Source organism: Chaetodon auriga, chromosome 13 (assembly GCF_051107435.1).
Source record: "Chaetodon auriga isolate fChaAug3 chromosome 13, fChaAug3.hap1, whole genome shotgun sequence".
Lineage (NCBI taxonomy): Eukaryota > Metazoa > Chordata > Actinopteri > Chaetodontiformes > Chaetodontidae > Chaetodon > Chaetodon auriga.
In genome coordinates, this window is record NC_135086.1 from 7,529,565 (window position 1) to 7,550,587 (window position 21,023).

At 40.9% G+C, this 21,023-nt stretch overlaps 1 protein-coding gene across 1 annotated transcript in view; it reads left to right on the forward strand.

The window, feature by feature from the left end:
• The window catches only part of lrp1bb (low density lipoprotein receptor-related protein 1Bb), a 238,283-nt gene that overhangs the window by 137,956 nt on the left and 79,304 nt on the right, over positions 1–21,023 (forward strand). Inside the window, exons 21-30 of the mRNA XM_076746483.1 lie at positions 2,495–2,695; positions 5,074–5,319; positions 7,607–7,804; positions 8,518–8,722; positions 13,783–13,947; positions 14,296–14,540; positions 17,907–18,038; positions 18,276–18,503; positions 18,929–19,103; positions 19,388–19,482. Coding sequence (XP_076602598.1) covers positions 2,495–2,695; positions 5,074–5,319; positions 7,607–7,804; positions 8,518–8,722; positions 13,783–13,947; positions 14,296–14,540; positions 17,907–18,038; positions 18,276–18,503; positions 18,929–19,103; positions 19,388–19,482 — 1,890 coding nt within the window. The remainder of the gene's footprint in view (positions 1–2,494; positions 2,696–5,073; positions 5,320–7,606; positions 7,805–8,517; positions 8,723–13,782; positions 13,948–14,295; positions 14,541–17,906; positions 18,039–18,275; positions 18,504–18,928; positions 19,104–19,387; positions 19,483–21,023) is intronic.

A 21,023-nucleotide genomic window follows, 5' to 3' on the forward strand; every position in this document is an offset into this window, starting at 1 on the left:
TTAACATGTCCATTTGAAAAAGATAGGTTGGGAAAACAACAAGAAAACTCGAACAAAGAACAGCTGAGCACACAGTAAGAGTGTTACAGAAATGGACTGTCCAATCTCTCCCCTTAAATGTAATGGAATTGAGGTACTCTATCTTAATAAGAGAGGGATGAAATATAAGTTACTCCTGTAAATGCAGGCATTTTGAGCTTCTAAACTGGGCACTTTCACCCCAAGATGGTTAAATGAAGAATTAGAGTTCCACGAGACCACTCATTTTTTTGAGAATAATAATATTAATTTTATGGAAAGGAACTGCATTTTAAAATTTTTATTTTGCCACTGAAAAACTGAGCTTCGACCTGTTTACCTAATGACACTTCATCACGTGATGTCCTAATGTAAAAGAAAACATTTTGATATGATGATTGTTATGTTGTATGCAGAAGCAGCTCCTGTTTCAGGCCCTGAATTATGTGCTTACTGGTCAGTCTGGGAATGTCCTTCTCAGATTCAGAGCTTCCAGTGTTTACAGCCTCAGTCCAGGTTCACATCCTCAGGCATAATGGATGGGGTTTTTGTACTAGTCTGTCTCCTGCCCATCACTAGCACTAGCAGGCTGGCTTGGGCATGCAACTAGGTACACTCCTGCCTCTACCCATATCCCTGTATTACCCTTTGAATATGTCTGTGATGGTTTAGAGAAGGACTCTGTGCTGTGAACAGTGCGAGTAGCAAAAGTAATTCACCTCTGTCTTTCTGTCAACCGTGCCTGATTGTGTTGACAGCTACTGGCTGTTCTAGGGCAGCATCTCTCCTGAATGGTAGCAGATTAGGTTCCCTATGGAGTTAAGTGTATTATATTGAGGACCTAGTAGTTACCTTCATCCTTTAAGTGTTAGATGGATGCATGTACTGATTATCAATACACATGCCTGCATGCTCTGAAGCATGCAGGCGCTCCTCTGCAGTGGGGAGCCTGTTTGAAGGCTCTGTCTGTACTTACAGTTACAATGCATAACCTTCATATTCGGCTGTGAAGTGAATCTGGATTTTTAATTAATTCGTATGGAAGTCACATGCAGGTTACAGGCACCAGAGTCTCATTTTATGTGTGCTTTAGAGAAACATCTAAAGGTGCATTAAACGCAGCAATTATTTATTGTGCTTGAATATGAAATTCAAATAAATTCAGCAGAAATTTTTCTAAATAAAGAAGCTTCAAGAAGACCGTCTATCGTATTAGGCGTTAATGCATAAAATCTTCTGAGTAACACAACAAGAACATGTAGAGGACGCCAATAAATATTAAGATCTTTATTGAAATACCAACTTTAATGATGAGCAAAGCAGAAAAAAACAAAAAACAATCACAACAACTGTGAATTTACACATCCATTATTTAAAAATAGATCTTCAGCCATGCGTAGAGGAGGGACCAACATAAATAAAAAAGTTGCCAGCTCTGTAGGAGATCCATCTGTGAATGTGCTGCATTTTTGTTGAATTAAAGATGAAACTTTTAGAGGTTGGAGCTTTTCTATATTTGGAAAGAATATGAAAAATGTATTTCCTACTCAAAATAATAAGTGATGGTTATGTTTAATAAGCCTGCTCAGAAGTACTCTTGTGCCTCCCAGAATAAAACCCTGTTTTCATGTCCATCTTCATCCACATCCTGTCCCCTTCTTTGCCTTCTGCAGATACATACACTCAAAAAACTCGTCAGGTTTAAATTGTCCGGTTTTCTTGCTGTGTCATTCAAGGTGGAATTGCCAGTATCAAGACTTGTTAACTCAGTTCTGCAAATGATTAACCTCCTTGGCCACATGCATTACTACAAGGACTCTTGAAAGGGAGCATTTCTGCGTCCCAGGTGTCGTCCATATTTTGTGTATGGGAAAGCTTGTGCTCTTGAAAAGACACATAGGCACAAGTTTGTATCTTCATATGTACAACTGCACTGGCATCATGCTAGGCATTTAGAAAATGAAGGGTTAAATCAGAGGCATTACACCAGTGGGATTTTGAAATCTTGTGATGGAGACAAAAATACAATAGCGGTATGCTGCGATCAAAGCGTAACCTGGGAGAGTGGAAAAAATGACACATACTGATATCTACATTTTTTTCTTCCTCACCCCCCTCAGTGGTCCACTGCCTCTTTCTAATCTACACAGTGAGGAAATTACAAATTTCGCTCTACTGTATATATCAGCATAAGGAATATTGAACTTGATCGTGGTTTTCATCATCTCGCACGTTTAGCACAGAACTGAGAGTTTGTCGTTGAGCGACGCCTCCTTTGGAAAAGCTCATGGTTACTCAAATCATATGATTGAGCAACTGAGGCAGGGAACATTTTTGTGAACCCCATCATTCCAGTCACATGAATGGAAACCACAATGAGATTAAATTGTCTGTACTACAGTCTGAATATTGTCTGAAGTTGGAACTGTTAATACTTAAAAAAGTCCGTGTCTGCCTCACATCTCATTCTCTGCAGGCAAATGCATCACAAAGAGCTGGGTGTGTGATGGGGACATTGACTGTGAAGACCGCTCAGATGAAGAATCCTGTGAGTCTGCTGTCTGTAAGCCACCCAAGTACCCTTGTGCCAACGACACCTCTGCCTGCCTCACCCCCGATAAAATCTGCAACGGCAAAGTGGACTGTGCAGACCGCTCGGATGAAGGACCCATCTGTGGTAATGTTTGTTTTGTCGTTGCATCTCACCTCTTTTTTTGTTCATTTTGTTTCGTCATCCTGCAAGATGCTAAAAGTGGTACTCAAATATACTACAGAGCCAAAAGTCTGTGGATACCAGAGCATTGCAGGCATCTGATTGCTGAAGATCTCATTTCACCACTATGCACATTAATATGCTGCTCTAACAGCTGCCGCTCTTCTGGGAAGGCTTTCCACAAGACTTTGGAGGTTAGGCGCTGGCCTGACTCACAGTCGGGGATCCGGTTCATCCTGAAGGTGTTTGATGGGGTTCAGGTTATGGCTCTGTGCAGCACAGTCAAGTTCTTCCCCACTAAGCCTTAAAAAAGGCTTTTTGGACTTAGGCTTGAGAGTTCCATCAGCCATCCATTTTCATCTGCTAATCCAGGTCTGGGTCGTGGTGGCTGCAGGCTAAGCAAGGTAGCCCATGCAGCGTGTTCCTCTGTTTTGGCCTTTTTAGCCTTTCACAAACTCAGACACTCTGTATTGTTAAAAATATCACTGTATGCTATAGCATTTAGATTTTCTGCAGTGGAGACTGGCAAACCCCTGACTGAGAGTACACTAAAGTATGTGGATTATCTGCAGTTTCGTATATAGTTTCTATAGTAGTTGAATTGTGAAGGTTACAAAACACTCCAATAGTCCAATAATGATCAGTCACACAGCAGACAAGTGGACGCAGTGTTATTTCCCATCTGTTGAGCATACATATGTGTGCTCAGTATGTTCCAGTCATCATTTTGGCTGCAAATACTGTTTCTGACTGAACTTCTGACAGTTCAGGAGGGTGACAGAGTAAGAGTTATGTGATTTTTTTTTTTTTATCCTTGAAGCTATAAAAACTTGTGCATGAACATTGGAATCCATTGTTACAGACAAATTTCAAGCAGACCACAGCATTTTATTGCCACACTTCAAGCCTGCAGGGGGATAAGTGTTTGGTACTCAAAAGATATATTTTGGGTGAAGAATAACTTTAAAGTGAGGAGACAAAAAACTTTGTTAGGTTAGGTATCTTGGACTTTGCAGTGCTCCCACTGTGTTCGAGTTTGTGATTGCCATTTCTTGCGATGATAGAGACACTGGAGTTAGTGAAAGCTTGAGCACATTCATCTCTGCACCTCTTCATTTAAATATAGCACTTTATTATTATTAGTTTACTTTTTATCAGCTTAGAGTTGCGATGAAATTAATTAGAAAAATTGAAGCACGGTCACATCCTCCTTATACCTTTTCACCTTAGAGGTCCAGGACATGATACCTGTTGAGGCACCTCACAAAAATGGCACCACCTCTGCAGTCACCTCACCACTTTAATTTTCATTCCCGTTGAAGAATATCCTCCGGTGGGGCCCTGCTATATCCTCTCCTTCACATTCAGCAGCTTAGAGCCCGACAAGGAACTGGCATGTGTTGTCTCAGAGACCGAAGGGACAGAACATGAGGTAATACTCCGGCTTCCTGATGATGGCAAAAGTGGAAGTGTTTGTCCAGCAGCCTTCAGAGGGAAGAAAAGGATCTCATGTGATTAGCCCCAGCCATCTAATCTCTTAAAGTGAGCAGTGTAAACATGGAGGTTCATTTTCTAGAGCAGCACTAACCAAGCCTCAGGGGTGGGCTTCAGGACCTTTGAGTGTCTGTGTTATCATAGCTTGTAGACAATTATGTGTTCAGAGGCACCTTAAGGGTCTGATCTGCACCAGCTCAGCAGGACTCCCACCCACCATTAACAAATGTGACCACATTCTCCATTCCCCACTGCTGAGAGAGTGCTATGTTGTTTATGGCCACCTTGAAAAGATGGAAAAGAAAAGAGACGCCAGACCAGCTTCATTTTCACCACTATACCTTTCCATCTTGACCTGGCAGCTTCTAATAAGAGACAGACGTCCAGGTCAGAAAAACAACTTTCTAACAGAATGAAAGAGCCTGAAGTTAAGACTTGTCTGTCTTTATATCACTTTTGAATGGAGCAGTGCAAAGTGTTCTGTTTTCTGTTTTGTTTTTTGAAGTAGTGATGGAAATAACAGCCAGTCACCTCCGGGTGAGACTAGGGAGAGCCTGCTGTGTAAAGGCTCTCTCATTATACAACACCTTTATGTTCATTACAGTGTGAACACATTCTTTAGGCTTGACGCATGATCTCCAGCTCTAAGTTGAAAATACTTTTTCCTTATTTTCAAACATAAAACCTTTCAGATTTCATGTACTTATTGTCAGTTGGTCGGTCTGTAAGATACTGGTGTCTTTCCGAGCCACTGCATATGCTGTATTTTCCAAATGCTCTTTTAAACCTCCATCTCTCCTGCAGTGTCTGTACAGTTTCTGAATTTTTTTGGCCTTTCTTCACCCCAGATATGTGTCTCGTAGCCAGAGGGGGCTGCAGCCACCAGTGCACCGTGGCACCGGGGAAAGGGGTTGTGTGTTTTTGTCCCCCTGGGCTTCACCTGGACTCCAGCAACAAGACGTGTGAGGTGGTGGACTACTGCAGCCGTCACCTGAAGTGCAGCCAGGTGTGTGAGCAGTACAAGACCACAGTGAAGTGCTCCTGTTATCCAGGATGGATGCTCGACCCAGACGGAGACAGCTGTCACAGCACAGGTAACACAGTCTAGCTTTTTTAATATTTGTTTTAGTGATGCTGTTGGCTGTCCTGAGGGTGAGTGGCTGTGGGTGTGTGTCTGCAGTAATATTACATTTTATCCTAGGGCACACTAGAACTCTAAATTCTTTGATTCTGAGTTAGAATCATTGTTCTTAGACAGTATTCACAGCGTTGGTCCCTTGAAAAATATTAGTTTGAAGCATTACTGGTTAATGCAAGATTCACTCATAGTTATAGGAAATGAAAAGGAAAACAAAAGTCAAACTGCAGCACGGGAAGGTTCTTGTGGTAGTGTCTGACAAAGTGGAGAGGTGGTCTGAAGAATAGTAATAGATGGTGATTTAGAGTACTGTCAGGTCAAATTCAATCAGCTTCAAATCTGAAGAGGCGTCTGGGCGATGAGTCCTGTCTGTTTCTATCTGTACTGATGCTGAGTGAAGGAAGTGTGTTCTCCCTTCTCAAACCAGCAGTGCCTTGTTACTGCATTCAGTTATGCAGAAGTCCACCTCAGGCATAATCCCATACAAACACAAATGTTTTGCCAATGTAGTATCACATTATAAATTCAAACTGTCCGCTATTCTCTTATTGAATAATCCATTTGACGAGGCCGCTCTGTAACTGCTTGAAATACGGTAGTTACACACACATGCTGTTGGCTTGTCACATTCAGATTTATGGACCTCGTTTTGATTACTTGCTTCTCTATTTCACTCCCAAGATTGATGGCAGTTGCAGCTCTAATCTTACATTAACGCAGGGAAAGAATACACAATTCTCTCTGAGAGGCCGATGAGAATTCTACAGCTTCATCATAAATCAAATTTTGCATACAAACACAAACATTCCAATTTAATCTTGAGAGAGGTGTTATTGGATTCTTTGTGAAGTCCTGAGCACACATCCGCGCCTCCTTTTCCTTCGCACACCTCAGTAATAAAATCTCTCCGGTGCCATTTTAGCTAGTTTGGTTACAACACTGAAATATGTCAAAGAAGCAAGGACACAATTTTAATTGCATGTGTGCAAACAGCTCTGTTCCCTAAAGTATGATTTAGTCCAGAGTGCTGTGAAAATAAGATGTGTAAAAGGCCATTTTTCGAAGTTTGTGTGTGCATATGTGAGTTCTGTGTGTTAATGAATTAGCTTGAATGTGTGCAACTGGGACGAATTCCAAGTTTTACTTGTAAAAACATTTCCCAGAAGCAGAAATAATGTTACTGATTGAGTGAAACCTGTTTCGGAGGCTAGAGAAGTTCAGTATGCAGTATGCACCGCTGCCAGCTTTAGGACTTGTCAGTAGATATAGTGACTTCTTAGAGACTCTACAAAATATATTTTGCAGAAGAGACTACTAACAAATGTATCTACTTTTTCAGAAAATGGAAAAATGTAATGTGTTGATTCCCAAAGTGTTTGACAACAAATTGGTTTGGCAGCAACTGATGCATATGAATTTGCACTACATGGTGGTATAAACCAGTGAGATACATTTGAAAGTATGTCCTCTACACTGTGGATCAGCAGAGAGAGAGCTGAGTGAAATGAACATATGGAACTAAATCAAGGTCAATTGTTTCAGTTCCCCAGCAGTTTGTATATAAGCAAACCACTATACCATATTTTGGTGCAATTCTTTCAAAATAGCTTGCAGTACATACTGTGCATTGCATGCTAGTGTCATTCAGTATAACCCTGCTGAGGTGATAGGAACATCAGTTATTTTGCAATTCTGCCCGCTAATGCTGCAGCGTAGAGCTAGCAGCAGTAATACAGTGTCACATACAAAAGTCACTAAATGCCTTTTTCCCAGCAGAAATTCTGACTTCATGGTAGGAAAAGCACAGGGTGTGTACAGTAAGCAAGCGTGCACAATGCTCGGACTCTGAAACAGAAGCAGTTAAATGGAATTCAGCCATCATCTATTATTTACACCTTTCTTCCATAAAAAAAGGCCTGATGGTCTCAGTGGTGTGCAATAAAGTACACCATGTCTGTTGGCTTTGTTAAGCATGGCAAACAAATCCAATAAATGTGTCCACTTCTTTTTCTGTAAAACTAGCAACCCATGCTGTTAGTAAACAAGAGGAACAGTCTTATTAGCTTGTGCTTGACTACCTTATGCAAGTATTATGTCTGGGGAGTTATTTTGCAGCTTTTAGCTACAGTATTTCCTCAGAAGTTAGCAGGTAACGATGAGCAATTTGCTCAAAACATCGCTCAGCCCTTGATGGCTCCTAAAAACAAATACTGTGCTTGTTTCCTGTCTCTCTCCTGGGCCAGATCCATTTGAGGCTTTCATCATTTTCTCAATCCGGCACGAGATAAGACGAATAGACCTTCATAAACGGGACTACAGCCTGCTGGTGCCCGGGCTGAGGAACACCATTGCACTAGACTTCCACTTTAATCGCAGCCTCCTTTACTGGACAGATGTGGTGGAGGATAAGATCTACAGGGGAAGGCTCTCCGAGTCTGGTGGTACGTGACTACATAAGTACACATAACCTATGTGCGCAGACATGGCTGTAATTCTCAGACTGTGCTGATGTATAGGCTAAAGAGAGCCATGTCTTCCTCATCTGTGTTCGAGCAGCTATAATGGAAGTCTGAGATACTGCCAGTGATAATGCTCTGTTTTATTCCACCGTCTTGACACGTACTCAGCTCTGACACACTGAGTTGATATTGTCTCTCTGTGAAAATTTATCTCAGGTTGACCAGAATTGAAAAATGCTGCAGGACCAGAAGTCTTCAGCTGGTTGTAGTACAGTATCTCCCCCTCATAAAATGATGAATCAGAACTTCTCCTTTTTTGTGGGTGGCAGTACACTCACTGGGTTCCCTTGCCTTTATTTCCCTCTGTAGAGCTGAAGAAATCACCTCTTAGCTGTACCTATTCCACCCTTTTGTGAGACATACATAAAAGCCTCCGCATTGGAGAATAATTGTAAACAGCCAGATTGTAGATATTGTGGGAAAACCTTTCTACCGTGCTTAATGGAACCCTGTAGAAAGCAATCTTCCTTATATGGAAGAGCTTTCCTCAAGAGTTTTCTGAGTTTCCTCTCCTGCTTTGAGAATGTCTCCCCAGGCAGGGTAAGAAGACACCAAACACGGATGCTGCCCCTTGACCACAGTGTAACTTAATATTCCATCGTCATGCTATTTTGTTGTTGATATTGTTGTTTTAGGGGTGACAGGGATTGAGGTGGTCGTGCAGCATGGTCTGGCCACCCCAGAGGGCCTGGCTGTAGACTGGATCACAGGGAAACTGTACTGGATTGACAGCAATCTGGACCAGATTGAGGTAGCCAAGCTTAACGGAGATATGCGCACCACACTGATCGCCGGAGGCATGGAGCATCCACGGGCCATCGCTCTCGACCCAGGACAGGGGTACGTTATGCTCTTACTCCCACATACACATACATGCATTTTGCATGTTTTCTTTCTTTTTTTTCTTTTTCTGTGCTGATGTTGATATAAAGCCCTTTGTAGCCTGTGTTAAAAAATGTGCTATATAACTAAATTTTGACTTAACTTACTTACTTTACAGAGCCTGCTGGTAGATGTGCTATCCATCAGGGATTGCGATTATTGGAATAAAGTAAAATTACAACCACCTTGTATTTCTCACTTCCGCATCTGCCATGATGTATGAAGATGTCTGCTGTGTTAAGGCCCATTAAGGCAGCAGATATAGAGTACATCAATAACAGTGCTGTGAGCTCCATTCCAGTAATGACAACTGATGTAGCTAATACTCCCCCCCCCTCCCGACCATTGCTTCTGGTTTATACGCTGTACTACCCTGCCACTCTTGGTCCCTGGTAATGTTTTTCTTTCAAACATTTTAAGCAAGACCTTCAAACAAAAAGCCGAAATATGGTTTGTGTTTATTTGTGCCTCATTCCCCTCGGGGCCAATTTTGAAAATCTTGGTTGTTTATCCCGCTGAGAGAGACATGGAGAGAGAGTGTTTGCAGATTGATCTGTGGTGCTGAAATAGCAGCCTTTCCTCTGCCCCCAGTCAACAAGCAGGACTTTAGAGAAAACACAGCATCTATTACAGTTACATTGATTACACGGTTTTTTTTCCTGCCATGACAAGTGTTATGATAAGATCTTTAATTTGTTCAATTAGATTGTTGGACGATGTCATACTGGAGGTAACAGGTTTGACTCGTTATTGGCCAGTGATGCGACACATCTGGGAGGATTTGGACTGTGTGAGAGTTTTGATGAGATATCTTATGATAAGAAACATATTTCATTTTATAAGCATTGCATGTTTGCATGTATATGTGGAGTCCTTGTGTGTGTGTTTCAGAGGTGGTCAGTAATCTGTATGTGTCTATACGTGTGTGTTTAGTCTAGGTTTTTCTTACTTTTTAATCTGTTAATGAGCTTTATTGAACACTCAGTGGTGTTATAGAGACTCATGGGAAGCCCATGACAATACATCATAATTGTTGAGCATTTTGTCATTGTAGTTAAGTGAAGATAAACATCCATTATCCATTAACCCGCTTATCCTTTAGAGGGTCTCATGGGGCTGGGCAGATTAGATCCTGGACAGGTTGCCAGTCAATCACAGAGCTGACTTATAGAGACAGACAGCCGTTCACACTACATGCAATTTAGAGTCATCAATTAACCTGACCTGCTGATCAGCCTAGTTCAGGACTGAAAGTGCTTTAATCCAGTGTTCAGATCATAGTTGTGGGGGTGCAGGTCCTGGGGGGTGATGGAAATAACTTCAATAAAATTATTTGAACAGCTCAGCGCCAGGCGTGGATCATGGACATGAATCAGTGCACTGTCTCACACATGGTTTAGATAAATTTGTCTCAACTGAATCACGAAATCCACATGTGAGCACAGAACAGCCATCAATCCACGATCCACTCGTGCAAAGCACAGATAAAACAGATGTTCAGCAAAAGCACTGGCCGATACTGATTTGTGGAGCAAACAGAAAACAATTGTCATTTTCTGTAATTATTCCCACACAGGTGTCAGTTTAAAAGTAAAAAAACAAAATTATGTTCAAAATATTTGTGTGGACCATCCACTGAATATTTATTCAAGTGTGCATGGCTGGAATTTTTATCCATGGAGCCTTTTTATGTCTTTCCAGCTGATCATTGAGAATTGACCATGGTGTTATTTCGTACTTACATTAAATTGATTTGGCGGCGGAGGACAAACATTATCAGTTCTCACTGGAGTCTACATAAGGTTAATACTTTATTGTAGGCATTGTTACTTGTCGAATTGAAAAAAAGATACAGTTGTAGAACACAATGTAAAACACATCTACTGTGTTTTTACTGCTTCCACACTTCCAGTGTTGTTACACAATTAGTTACCACATGCAAATGCAGTTAGATCACAAATAATGCAATTTGCACGACTGGCAACGTTCTCCCCAGTGTGCATGCTGTTGTTGCAGTGTTAATGGTTTCTGTGAGACCATTAGAATTCAACTTGAAAATAATTTGCATGAATCATTGGCACATTTAAAGAACCAGGATGTAAGATTTAGGGGGATCTATTGGCAGAATATGGAGGAAATGGAATATAATATTCATATGTTTTCATGAGTGTGTAGTCACCTGAAATAGGAGTTGTGTTGTATTTACCTTAGAATGAGCTGGGAGTGGGTCCTCTTCCACATAGTCCATCATGTGGCACCACAACAGACCACTATGGTCTGAATGTCTGTTGCATTTTGTGGGAGGTTCACACTTGAAAAGGGAGGGGTGAGGTAGGGGGTATTCAGTAAGTTGACAACAGCAACCTCCACAATCCACTAAATCCTACGCAGTGCTTCTTTAATACAAGGTTAACTATTGAAATAGTGAGTGTCATTGCCTGCATTATCATTTGCTTTTTCATCATAATAAATTTTCCCAGGGTTGATTTCATTGTGCAATAGGTGTACCTTTGCACTTTATTTTTGTGTTCTATCATGTACAACTATGTGCACATACTTTCTAAAAGGGTTTCTTAATAATTTAAAAAAAAAAAATCTAAAAGTTCAGTGAAATTAGAACTCTTTCTGAAAAGCAGTATAACCAGTTTGTTGTCTATTGAATATAGTTTTAATATATCATGCAGATAAGAGTTGTTGCTTAGCAGCAGCTGCTGTAAATCAGGGACGTGAGTTCTGCCGGGAGAGATACTGATTTTAAAAATTTAGGGGCACCTGAGCGTGGTAGAGAAAAAGCACTCACCCACCACTGCAGAGACCCAGGTTCATCTCCCAGCAGCTATGCCTCTGTTTTGGCCGGACGCCCCAATAACTCCAACTGACAGTGTTTTTCAGTGCAAATAGGTGATGAAGCTGGTGAAGGATCATGTCCATGTCACTGCACTGCGACTCTACTGGTTGGTCAAGGCACCTGGGTGGAAAAGGGTGGGCAGAACAGCGTGATCCTTTATACACCTGGAGGTACAATCAGTGTTGTGTAAGCTCACAGTCCATAAGAGTGAGCTCAAAGTTCATTTCACACAGATTAAAATGAACTGGTTCACATTCAGTTCACAAGTTTGAATTTTCAGTTCACAGTCCCAAAAAATGAACTAGTTCACGTTGATTTCATCAGTTTTTTGTTTTTTAGCTGCAAAGGCTGCGGATCTCCTACATTTTAGTCCGTCACAGGTATGTGTACTTGTCCATGGTAGAATGTATAAAAGTACATTTACTCAGATACTTCACTTGCAAATTTGAGGTGCTGGTACGTTACTTGAGTATTTCCCTTTTATGCAGCTTTATACTTCTAATCCATTGCATCTCGGAGGCAAATGTTGTCATTTTTACTCTACACTACATTTGTCTGACAGCTTTAGTTGCTAGTTACTTTTCAGATTCAGATAGATTTACGCTCTTTGTGAGGGCAATAATTGAGACTTATTCCTATGTACGTCCGAGACATAAGGCTATTGCAGACAACTGCAACATGCCCACAACCAAACAGCCCGGCCTTGGATATTCTGATGTTCCTGTTTCCTGTTTTGGAATCTGAACCACACATATGACATTCTCATGCAAGACAGGTGGTGATGGTAGCTGCCTCTTGCTGCCCTGATCCTCTTTAAATGTAGGCGGTTAAGTTTTTTTTTTATGGTCTAAAAAAAAAAAAAAAGAAAAAGCCCAAAAACAGTTCACTCTCGGTTGGATCATCTTGGCACAACTCAACATCTCAGCAGCTGCTCTCCCAATGTCTCCCAGGTGTGTTGCATCAGCCCATGTGTGACTTATCGTAACACTGTTTATTGACATTATCAACATGTTTTGCCTGCTTTAAAAAAAAACACTCCACATATAAATGTTGGTCCATCCAGGTACTTTCCAGTTTGATTCATTTCTATACATATAAAGATACAACTTGAAGTAGTTGTTTACTTTCTCTGAGTATGCACTGCAGCGCTGGAAACAGTTTAGTCTCTTCCTGTTCAAGAATCCAGCGTTATTTAGATGATATATAGTAGTATAAATTATACAGGGGGAAAAAAATGAATCAATTTTCTCTGTTGTAAGTGTGTTGCTGGTATTTCACATTTGGTACTTACTTTGGATAAATGCATCTGAGAACTAGCCAGTGGTTGTATACTGTGGCCAGTACATTTCAGATTAAAGCAAAACCCAGACGTTCCTAAAATCAATTTAACACTCTTAAGACATGAATAATCTGCTCATGCACTCTCTCCTATAGTACTCTTTCACATTTGGGAGGATGACTACATTTCATGGCTGTACAGAGTAGGATTAATGGGTGCTTTTGGTGCCTAAAGGCGCATTTCCATTCCAGGGCAATAATTCTAATCTAATTACTTGAATCCACTCAAAGGAGTGGGTCATTGATCAGGGAGGCCTTATCAAGTGAATAAGACTATTGATCTGGACAAGGATATTTCTTCCTAACACTGTTACGTTGTCGTCAGTATGTGATTTAAGGTCGAGCAACCATTTTCTCCTTCATTGTAGCCGACTTTGTGGACCAAGGCAGGACAGGCGGCGGAGGAGGAGGCGATGTTTGCTGGGTTTGAGTAGGACTCTGTCGATGGTCACATCAATGACGGTGTTTTTAGGCCTCATTGAGCAGTGAAAGGTTATAATAAAACAGATGGCCTCCCATTTCCAAGGCCTGTCGCAGATGTTGAGGGTTGCACTGGATCGCTGGAGCTGCTCTTGGACAGTCATCACTGCCTCTGTTTGTGTTGATGCATACAGCATTGTATGTATGTAATTACTGTGTTTTGCAGTATAATAGAGCTGACAAGTACAAATGGCTGTGAAATTGCTCTCAGATGTTTATGATTTCTAACAGCCCTTTTTACTGCATCTATGAAAACATTAAAATTGTGTAGTGTGTATATAGTTGCTTGTCCTCATTAAAACAAACAATCAACCATCAGTACTAACTGTCGCCTTTGGGTGTGTGCTCAAAGGATCCTCTTCTGGACTGACTGGGATGCTACTTTCCCCCGAATTGAGGCTGCATCTATGAGTGGAGGAGGCCGACACATTGTGTTCAAAGATATGGAAATTGGCGCCTGGCCTAATGGACTGACTCTGGATCATTTGGAGAAGAGGATTGTTTGGACAGATGCACGGTATACCATTAGAGTTTCCATGTTGTGTGCAGAAGCATTCACACCTTTTAAAACTTTTCATGCATGTACTACATTAGATAGTGCGAACGATTCACCATTCCCCGAGTAAAAATGTAACTGGAATCCCCATTCTCCCAGTGGGTATTAAATAATGGAAGACATATAATATTTAGAGATCTTAGTATAATGGCCATATTTGGTTTAAGTGGGTCTTGAACAATTTAATAGTTCCATCAGTGGACTGGTGGGTTACACTTTGATCTTCCTACTTCCACTGTTCCTTTTCAAGGCATTTGAAGAGCAGTTTAAACTTTGATACGGCCCTTTGTGTTGGTCTCTTTTGAACAGCTCCGACGCCATTTTCTCTGCACTCTATGATGGAAGTGGGGTCATCGAGATCCTCAGGGGCCACGAATACCTGTCCCATCCCTTTGCTGTGTCTCTCTTTGGAGGAAATGTCTACTGGACAGACTGGAGGACGAATACTTTAGCGAGGGCCAATAAGTGGACCGGGCAAAATGTGACAGTCATCCAGAAGACGAGTGCTCAGCCGTTTGACTTGCAGATCTTCCACCCCAGCAGGCAGCCTCAAGGTGGGGACAATTTTTCTGGCACTCACTTTGTCAGCTGGAACCAGGTCCATATATAATTTGTCAGTTTTGTCAGTCTCCTGGGGTATTTGCAGCAGTGACAGTGCTTTATTTAATTTGGCATAGCAGTTATACATTTTTAAAAGCACAATGCCTCATGCTTGCTTAATTTCTGAGCCTCTGTAAATTTATTTCAGCATCACTAATTCAGACCTTAAAAATCACGAACTCTAAAGAATCGCCTTTCAGAAGTGACCAGTATGATTTCTGAAATCAAAACGATTTTAGAAAAGTAATCATTTCTTTTTTGGTATGTATATGTAGACTTGTGCACAAAATGGGATTAAAGGGCAGACTCACCATGTCCAATCATCTGACACCCTGTAGCTCACCAAAAGATACGGACTAAGTATGAATTATCTTTTAAAACAGAATTCATTGTCATGTTCCGTTAGGGGGAAAAAAGCGGCATAATGTAATTAATTTCAGCTTCTGCTTCTGCCTTCATTTGGACTGTCAATCAGTGAGCATGTGTCTGAATGACAAAGGTACTCATGCAGAGAATTAGCTAGCTTGAGTTAATGGCACCTCTGAATGTGTTTTTCTCACCATCCAAATTATTCTAATTGGCTCATAGCACTATTTTAAAGCTTTTTCTTCTTTTTTTACTGAATGTGAATAAAAGGAGCCGCAGAATGAGAAACCACATCAGCCAGAGAGTAATTGTGGCATATCCAACAATCAAATCAATTAGTAATGTGAATTATGTGTTGTGGTGGCACGAAATATATGAAATAGTTCTGAAACCTCATTAATATTACCAGCAATTTCTTTTCAGTCAATGTCTCTCAATCTGTATCTGTCACAGTGGAACAGGTAATCAATTTTGTGAAACGCTAAGTGAGCCAAGACTGTGACCACAAAAGATACACTGCTGGTTTGCTGTCTGACAGAAGGCCTACATATGTAATCCAGTCTGTATTTGATATGCAGATCAGCTTGTAAGATACACTACCAAGCTGAAATTAATGACATGAAATCTGTTTTCAGTTGGCTTTATTTTTTTTCTCAGTAAATAGGTTGTTTGAAATTGATTTTTGATTGATTTGTAAAGTAGAACCTCCACAAGAAAACACTTGATTATGGAACATTTAGATCATGTTTGCCAAGACCACCTAATTGATGGATCAGTGTCTGTCACAATTGCCTTTTTCAGCAGTGCCAAGTTTCAATTTCATACCCCTAGCTTTCTGCATATGTAAGGCACCATCCTGAAATAGGCGTTATTATGGTTTTAATCGGGTTTGCATCTGCTGTATTTGGTGATTCCGCTGCTTCTCCAGTGTCTCACAAGTTAATTTGCTTGTTTCCGTTCTGCATTCTGCATTCTCATGACTGTTCACCATAGATAAGTGTGAGCAAAGGGGACTGCTTTCCCAAAGAAGACAGTAAGCGTGCCTAATCCTATTTAAAAAAGCTCAACAGAGGGGAGCTGGCTATTATCCACTCCAGCCAGAACCAAGGCCTAGAGCTGCTTCACTAGACCCTGAACATCTGGACCAGAGAAAAAAGAAAGGGTGGATAAAGACTAGAGAAGTGAAGACCAATATGCAGCTGGTCTTGGGAACCGTTCCGCAGGTGCCACAGTGGACCTCCACAGGGACTATAAACAGCCTGTAAATGCATTGTGTGCCACTTGGAAGACAAGGCTGTGTTTTAAAGTTTGAAAAGGTAACAAACGTTTGCAGATTAAGAGGCATATTCCCAGTCCCAACGATTTGCAGCTCCAACAGATAATAGGTTGATTATAGACAGAGCATCACAAAGAAACCTTCATGTGTATCCATTGCATCATTAAACAGCAGAAAGTAGAGAAAATTACTTTTTTAAGATAATAAAATCATATTAATATTGATGCATTCTTGGAGAACAGTGTGTAGTTATTAATATGAACTATAACACATGCTCCCATAGTCATTATTGTTAGTGCTACTAATCCATCCATCCTTTTCCCTTGTATTCATCTGGTTTGAGGAGCTTTACATGAACAATATTTATGCCATTTAAAACATACAAAGTTTGCAGGTGGACAAACTGTAATTATCATGACAAATATGATCGTCTTTGAAATAAATATGTACAACAAATATATGCCTCAGTGGAAAGAAACACATGCATACTAAATTGTTTTGTCACCACACTGCATGACTTTTGCATTGAAAATGAGCATTTTTCTTTATTTTTAGGGAGTACCACCATTTCTACTGCCTTGGCATAGCAGTGGGCTCATTTTTTTAATTTATTTGTTGCAAATACATCTGACAGTTTAGAGCAAACAAACACCTTGGCTCTGTTGTGGCTGCCTGTCATCCCTCAAGAGCATGATTCGGGTGAATGCAGCGCTGTTCAGATGTCTCCCTATTAGCATACTGAGTCAGCTGGGTGCTGTTTCCAGCTCACAAAGACAGAGCTGGATTTTTTTTGTCTTAAATAAGCCACATTTGTGATGCAGTGGGGTTCTCTGAAGGAGCCCGGGAAATGAACTTTGAATGAGCTTGTTTGACATGAATCATCCAGGGTAGATGGAGAAATGGATGTGTTTGATGCATGAAATGCGACTTTAGCATGACGGGAAAATAACTGAAATGCGGCTGACTTTCTTTAGGTTTGCTGAGGTGATTTATTCTGAGGATAGAGTAAGAAATTTGTGCAAACTGACTCCTTTAAATGTATTGCTCCTGTAAGATCACTGTTTACTTTAAAGCTGTTGAAATTCGGCTTGTTGTGCTTGTCTAGGAGAAACTGTGAGCAGCTTATGGTCTTAAACTGGATATCCTGCTACCCTACAGTAACAGGGTAACTCAGATAATGTCACACATAATTCCTGACAAGTGACAGAGTAAACAATATATCTTTTCTAATTTATTTCCACCTCGCTTAATCGCTTTAGACCCATTTCAACAAAAGATCAACTGAAAAAAACCCACATTAAATGTCGAGTTCGACGGCTCTTCAATCGTCTTCTAGCTGAACGTTTAAAATAAAGCTCCTTGTTTTGGTTTTCCTACTCCTCTTGCTAAATTTCCTGATGTAGTGGGAGTTTTTTTGTTTGTTTGTTTTTTTAAATATTACAGTAATGACCTTATTGCAAAATCCATGTCATGGCAAAACATGGCACCAGTTTTGAGCGGTGATGAAACTGGTTTTCTGCCCACCTGTAGGTTTAAGGTATGCATTTTCTTCGTGTCACGTTGCAAAGACTTTTAGTCCGGTTCACATCCAGTATTTATCCCCATATATCGCTTTGCTTGTCAAATCAGATTCTTATGCTGAGTGCTCTGAAATGTTCCCTCTCTTTCCTCCCATCAGCCTCTAACCCATGTGAAGAGAATGATGGACGTGGTCCCTGTTCACATCTGTGTCTCATCAATTACAACCGCACTGCATCCTGCACCTGTCCACACCTGATGAAGCTTTCACCCAACAAACAGTCTTGCTTTGGTGAGAAAGAACACCTTCCTCATTTTTCATGCTTTCTCCTTATGTTAGCAGTGAAATTAAAGGATACTACGTAAAAACAGGAGAGTGTGTTGTGCTTTACGTGGGACTTTCTGTGCTTTTGATTGGCACCATCATTTACATCAGCCTGTCATTATCCCACTCCACCTGGACTCTGACAAAAGAAAGTACACAATGGTGCATTTTCTTGAATGATTGATTTCATAATTATCTCATCAGTGTTGAAAAGGTTCCTCCTGTATGTGCGGCGGTCTGAAATCCGCGGTGTGGACATTGACAACCCTTACATGAACGTCATGACAGCGCTAACAGTGCCAGACATTGATGATGTTACGGTGGTGGACTATGATGCCCAGGAGGAGAGGATCTACTGGGCAGACATCAAAACTCAAACCATCAAACGAGCTTTCATCAATGGCACCCAGCTAGAGACCATCATTTCTGCAGGTGGGTGCATTCCAGACATCCATACAAAATGCAGTGTCAGAGCTGTGTGGTATGTGTTCCTCTGTATGTGTGTCCCAACCAGTATTGATTAGCGGGGACACACATGCACTTGTTGCAAGAGTAGAAAGCAGTGCTGCCTTCTCCCCAGAGAGATTTTGTTTCTCTTGGTCATGGGGTGATACATATTATTAATTATATTATAGTAATTCTTGTAATTAATTGTTGTCATTAATCATGCTAATTTATTATTGTTATTTCCTCTTTTTTGATGTGACTGGAAGGTGCAGCAAATATATAAGTTACAGTATACCTTAAAAGTGTAGTCATTTTTTGTTAGATGAAGTATATTTACATTTAGCATTAGTTTTTTTTTTTTTTTTGTGAAGCACATGGGTGTGACTGTTTTTTAATGCTTTGCCTACCAGACATCGTGAACTGCCGCGGTCTGGCTTTAGACTGGCTTTCCAGGAACTTATACTGGCTCAGCTCTGAAAATGACGAGTCACAAATCAATGTGGCTCGCTTTGATGGGTCCCTGAAGACCTCCATCATCCACGGCATTGATAAGCCAAGGTGCCTTGTAGTGCACCCAGCCAAAGGGTAAGTAGATTAGAACAGTCTGTGCACTTCATCAGCGCCTCACCTTCAATGCGTCGTCTTAGAAAACCTGATGACAGACCCCACCTGTGCTAAAGAGGGATCACAGCCGTGTTGTTTTACAATTGTCAATTGTTTGCGCAGATCTTTGCAAGGTTGTGAAGTGGAACAAAATCTATCGCCTTACATTCAATTTTCATTTAATGACAGCTTAACATTCATGTTGTAAACCTCATTATATCTTGTGCCTAATTGGACCACTATTTACCTCACACCTCTTCACACAGAAAAATCTATTGGACAGATGGCAACACCATTAACATGGCCAACATGGACGGGAGTAACAGCAAGGTCCTCCACCAGAATCAGAGGGATCCTGTGGGTCAGTATGAGAGCTGTGTACAGTACACTGAGTTATAACTCCTATTGAGCTGTACCTCAAAATGTGGCAGAGACGTGTTAAATGACATTCATTTTCAAGTTCTCTTCATTCAGTTTACATAAACTCAGTATGTATACATGCTGTAATCTGATTTGATCTGAATATAAATAACCAGATTAAAGCATTTACATGGTTTACATAAGTCAGTTTCTCCAACACTTGATTTGTTTGATTATTGGGCCTGTTTTCTTGAAGAATGTGTGGCAGCACTCTGCAAGCAGCTTTGTACCACAAAACGATAGAAAATTGAGGGAATTTGTCATTGTTGTTTGTTTATGGATTCAATTCATGTATTTTAACTCAGTTAAATTTTAGAGCATCGACAACTGTGCCACTGCAGACACCACGTTGCATCTATGTTCACTTCATTCCCATAATTCCCCTATTTGAACCTTCATTTTACAAAGACGACCCAGTAAATTAAAGTTAATAATCTCAGCTCAGGTCTGACTTTTACAAACAGATTCAGTAATGTCTGCGCATGTTGACATTTTCCCCATTTCGACAATGTCAACAAGAACAAGAATCACTGTCAGTCAAAGAACACCCACCTCCTCAGCAGTGATGTTATCTCAACAGGCAACGTCAAAGAAAGTTATCAGACTCTTAGGGTTAAGGTGTCAAAGTGTCTGGTAAAAACAAGGCAAGGAGGGATTGATGAGCCTGTTTTATTATGTTGTTATTGTTTCCAAGGTCCTATGTACCTAAGTAGATCTCAAGATCATATGTTCCCAGGCTCCAATGTTCCCACAGTCCTTTTTTGAACCCCTAGAAATCCACCATTGTAGTATTGTCACTTCACTCAAAACACCTTTTTAGAATGACCGATTACTGAAATAAGAAAAGGGGTCAATAAAAGTAAACAACTATAAAAACAATTTTTAAGAAATCGACCTAGGACAGCGATTAGGATGATTGTCCACACAAGTTCTTTCGAGCAGCTGTTGAGTTGGATTGGCATATAGGTGTCTAACTGGCAGTCTGAACCGTGCAGATATGTGAGGCTTTCTTGGAATCTTGGTGCTTCTTGTGGATATTAGAGGTGCATTTCTACATAGCAGTCTTGCATAGCACACACAGCACTGGTTCTTACCAAGAGCATGCTCACTGTAATTCATCAGAACCACTGATTAGTCACTAATGCCTGATTTTCTTCACATTGCTAAGGCTGTAATTTATAGTAGACTGTTTTAGTGTAAACTATCCCCACATGAGGCATGCATAAGTGAGTACTTGAAGCAAAAGCAATAAGCTGGTCTTCATCTCTTGTTGCTGTTGTCATACAGCTCAAGGTCAACGCCCCCCCCAACACCCCCCCCCCCCGTCACACAAACAACTCCATTGTATTTCTTCATTCTCCTCGGCTTGTCAGCAATCCAGATAGCAGGGCGCACCATATTTCACTGGCTTCATTTATGATTATGGGGTAGTCCTGGGGACAAGCATAAATTAATGACGCATTGTGACTGTGAGTCTGCCAG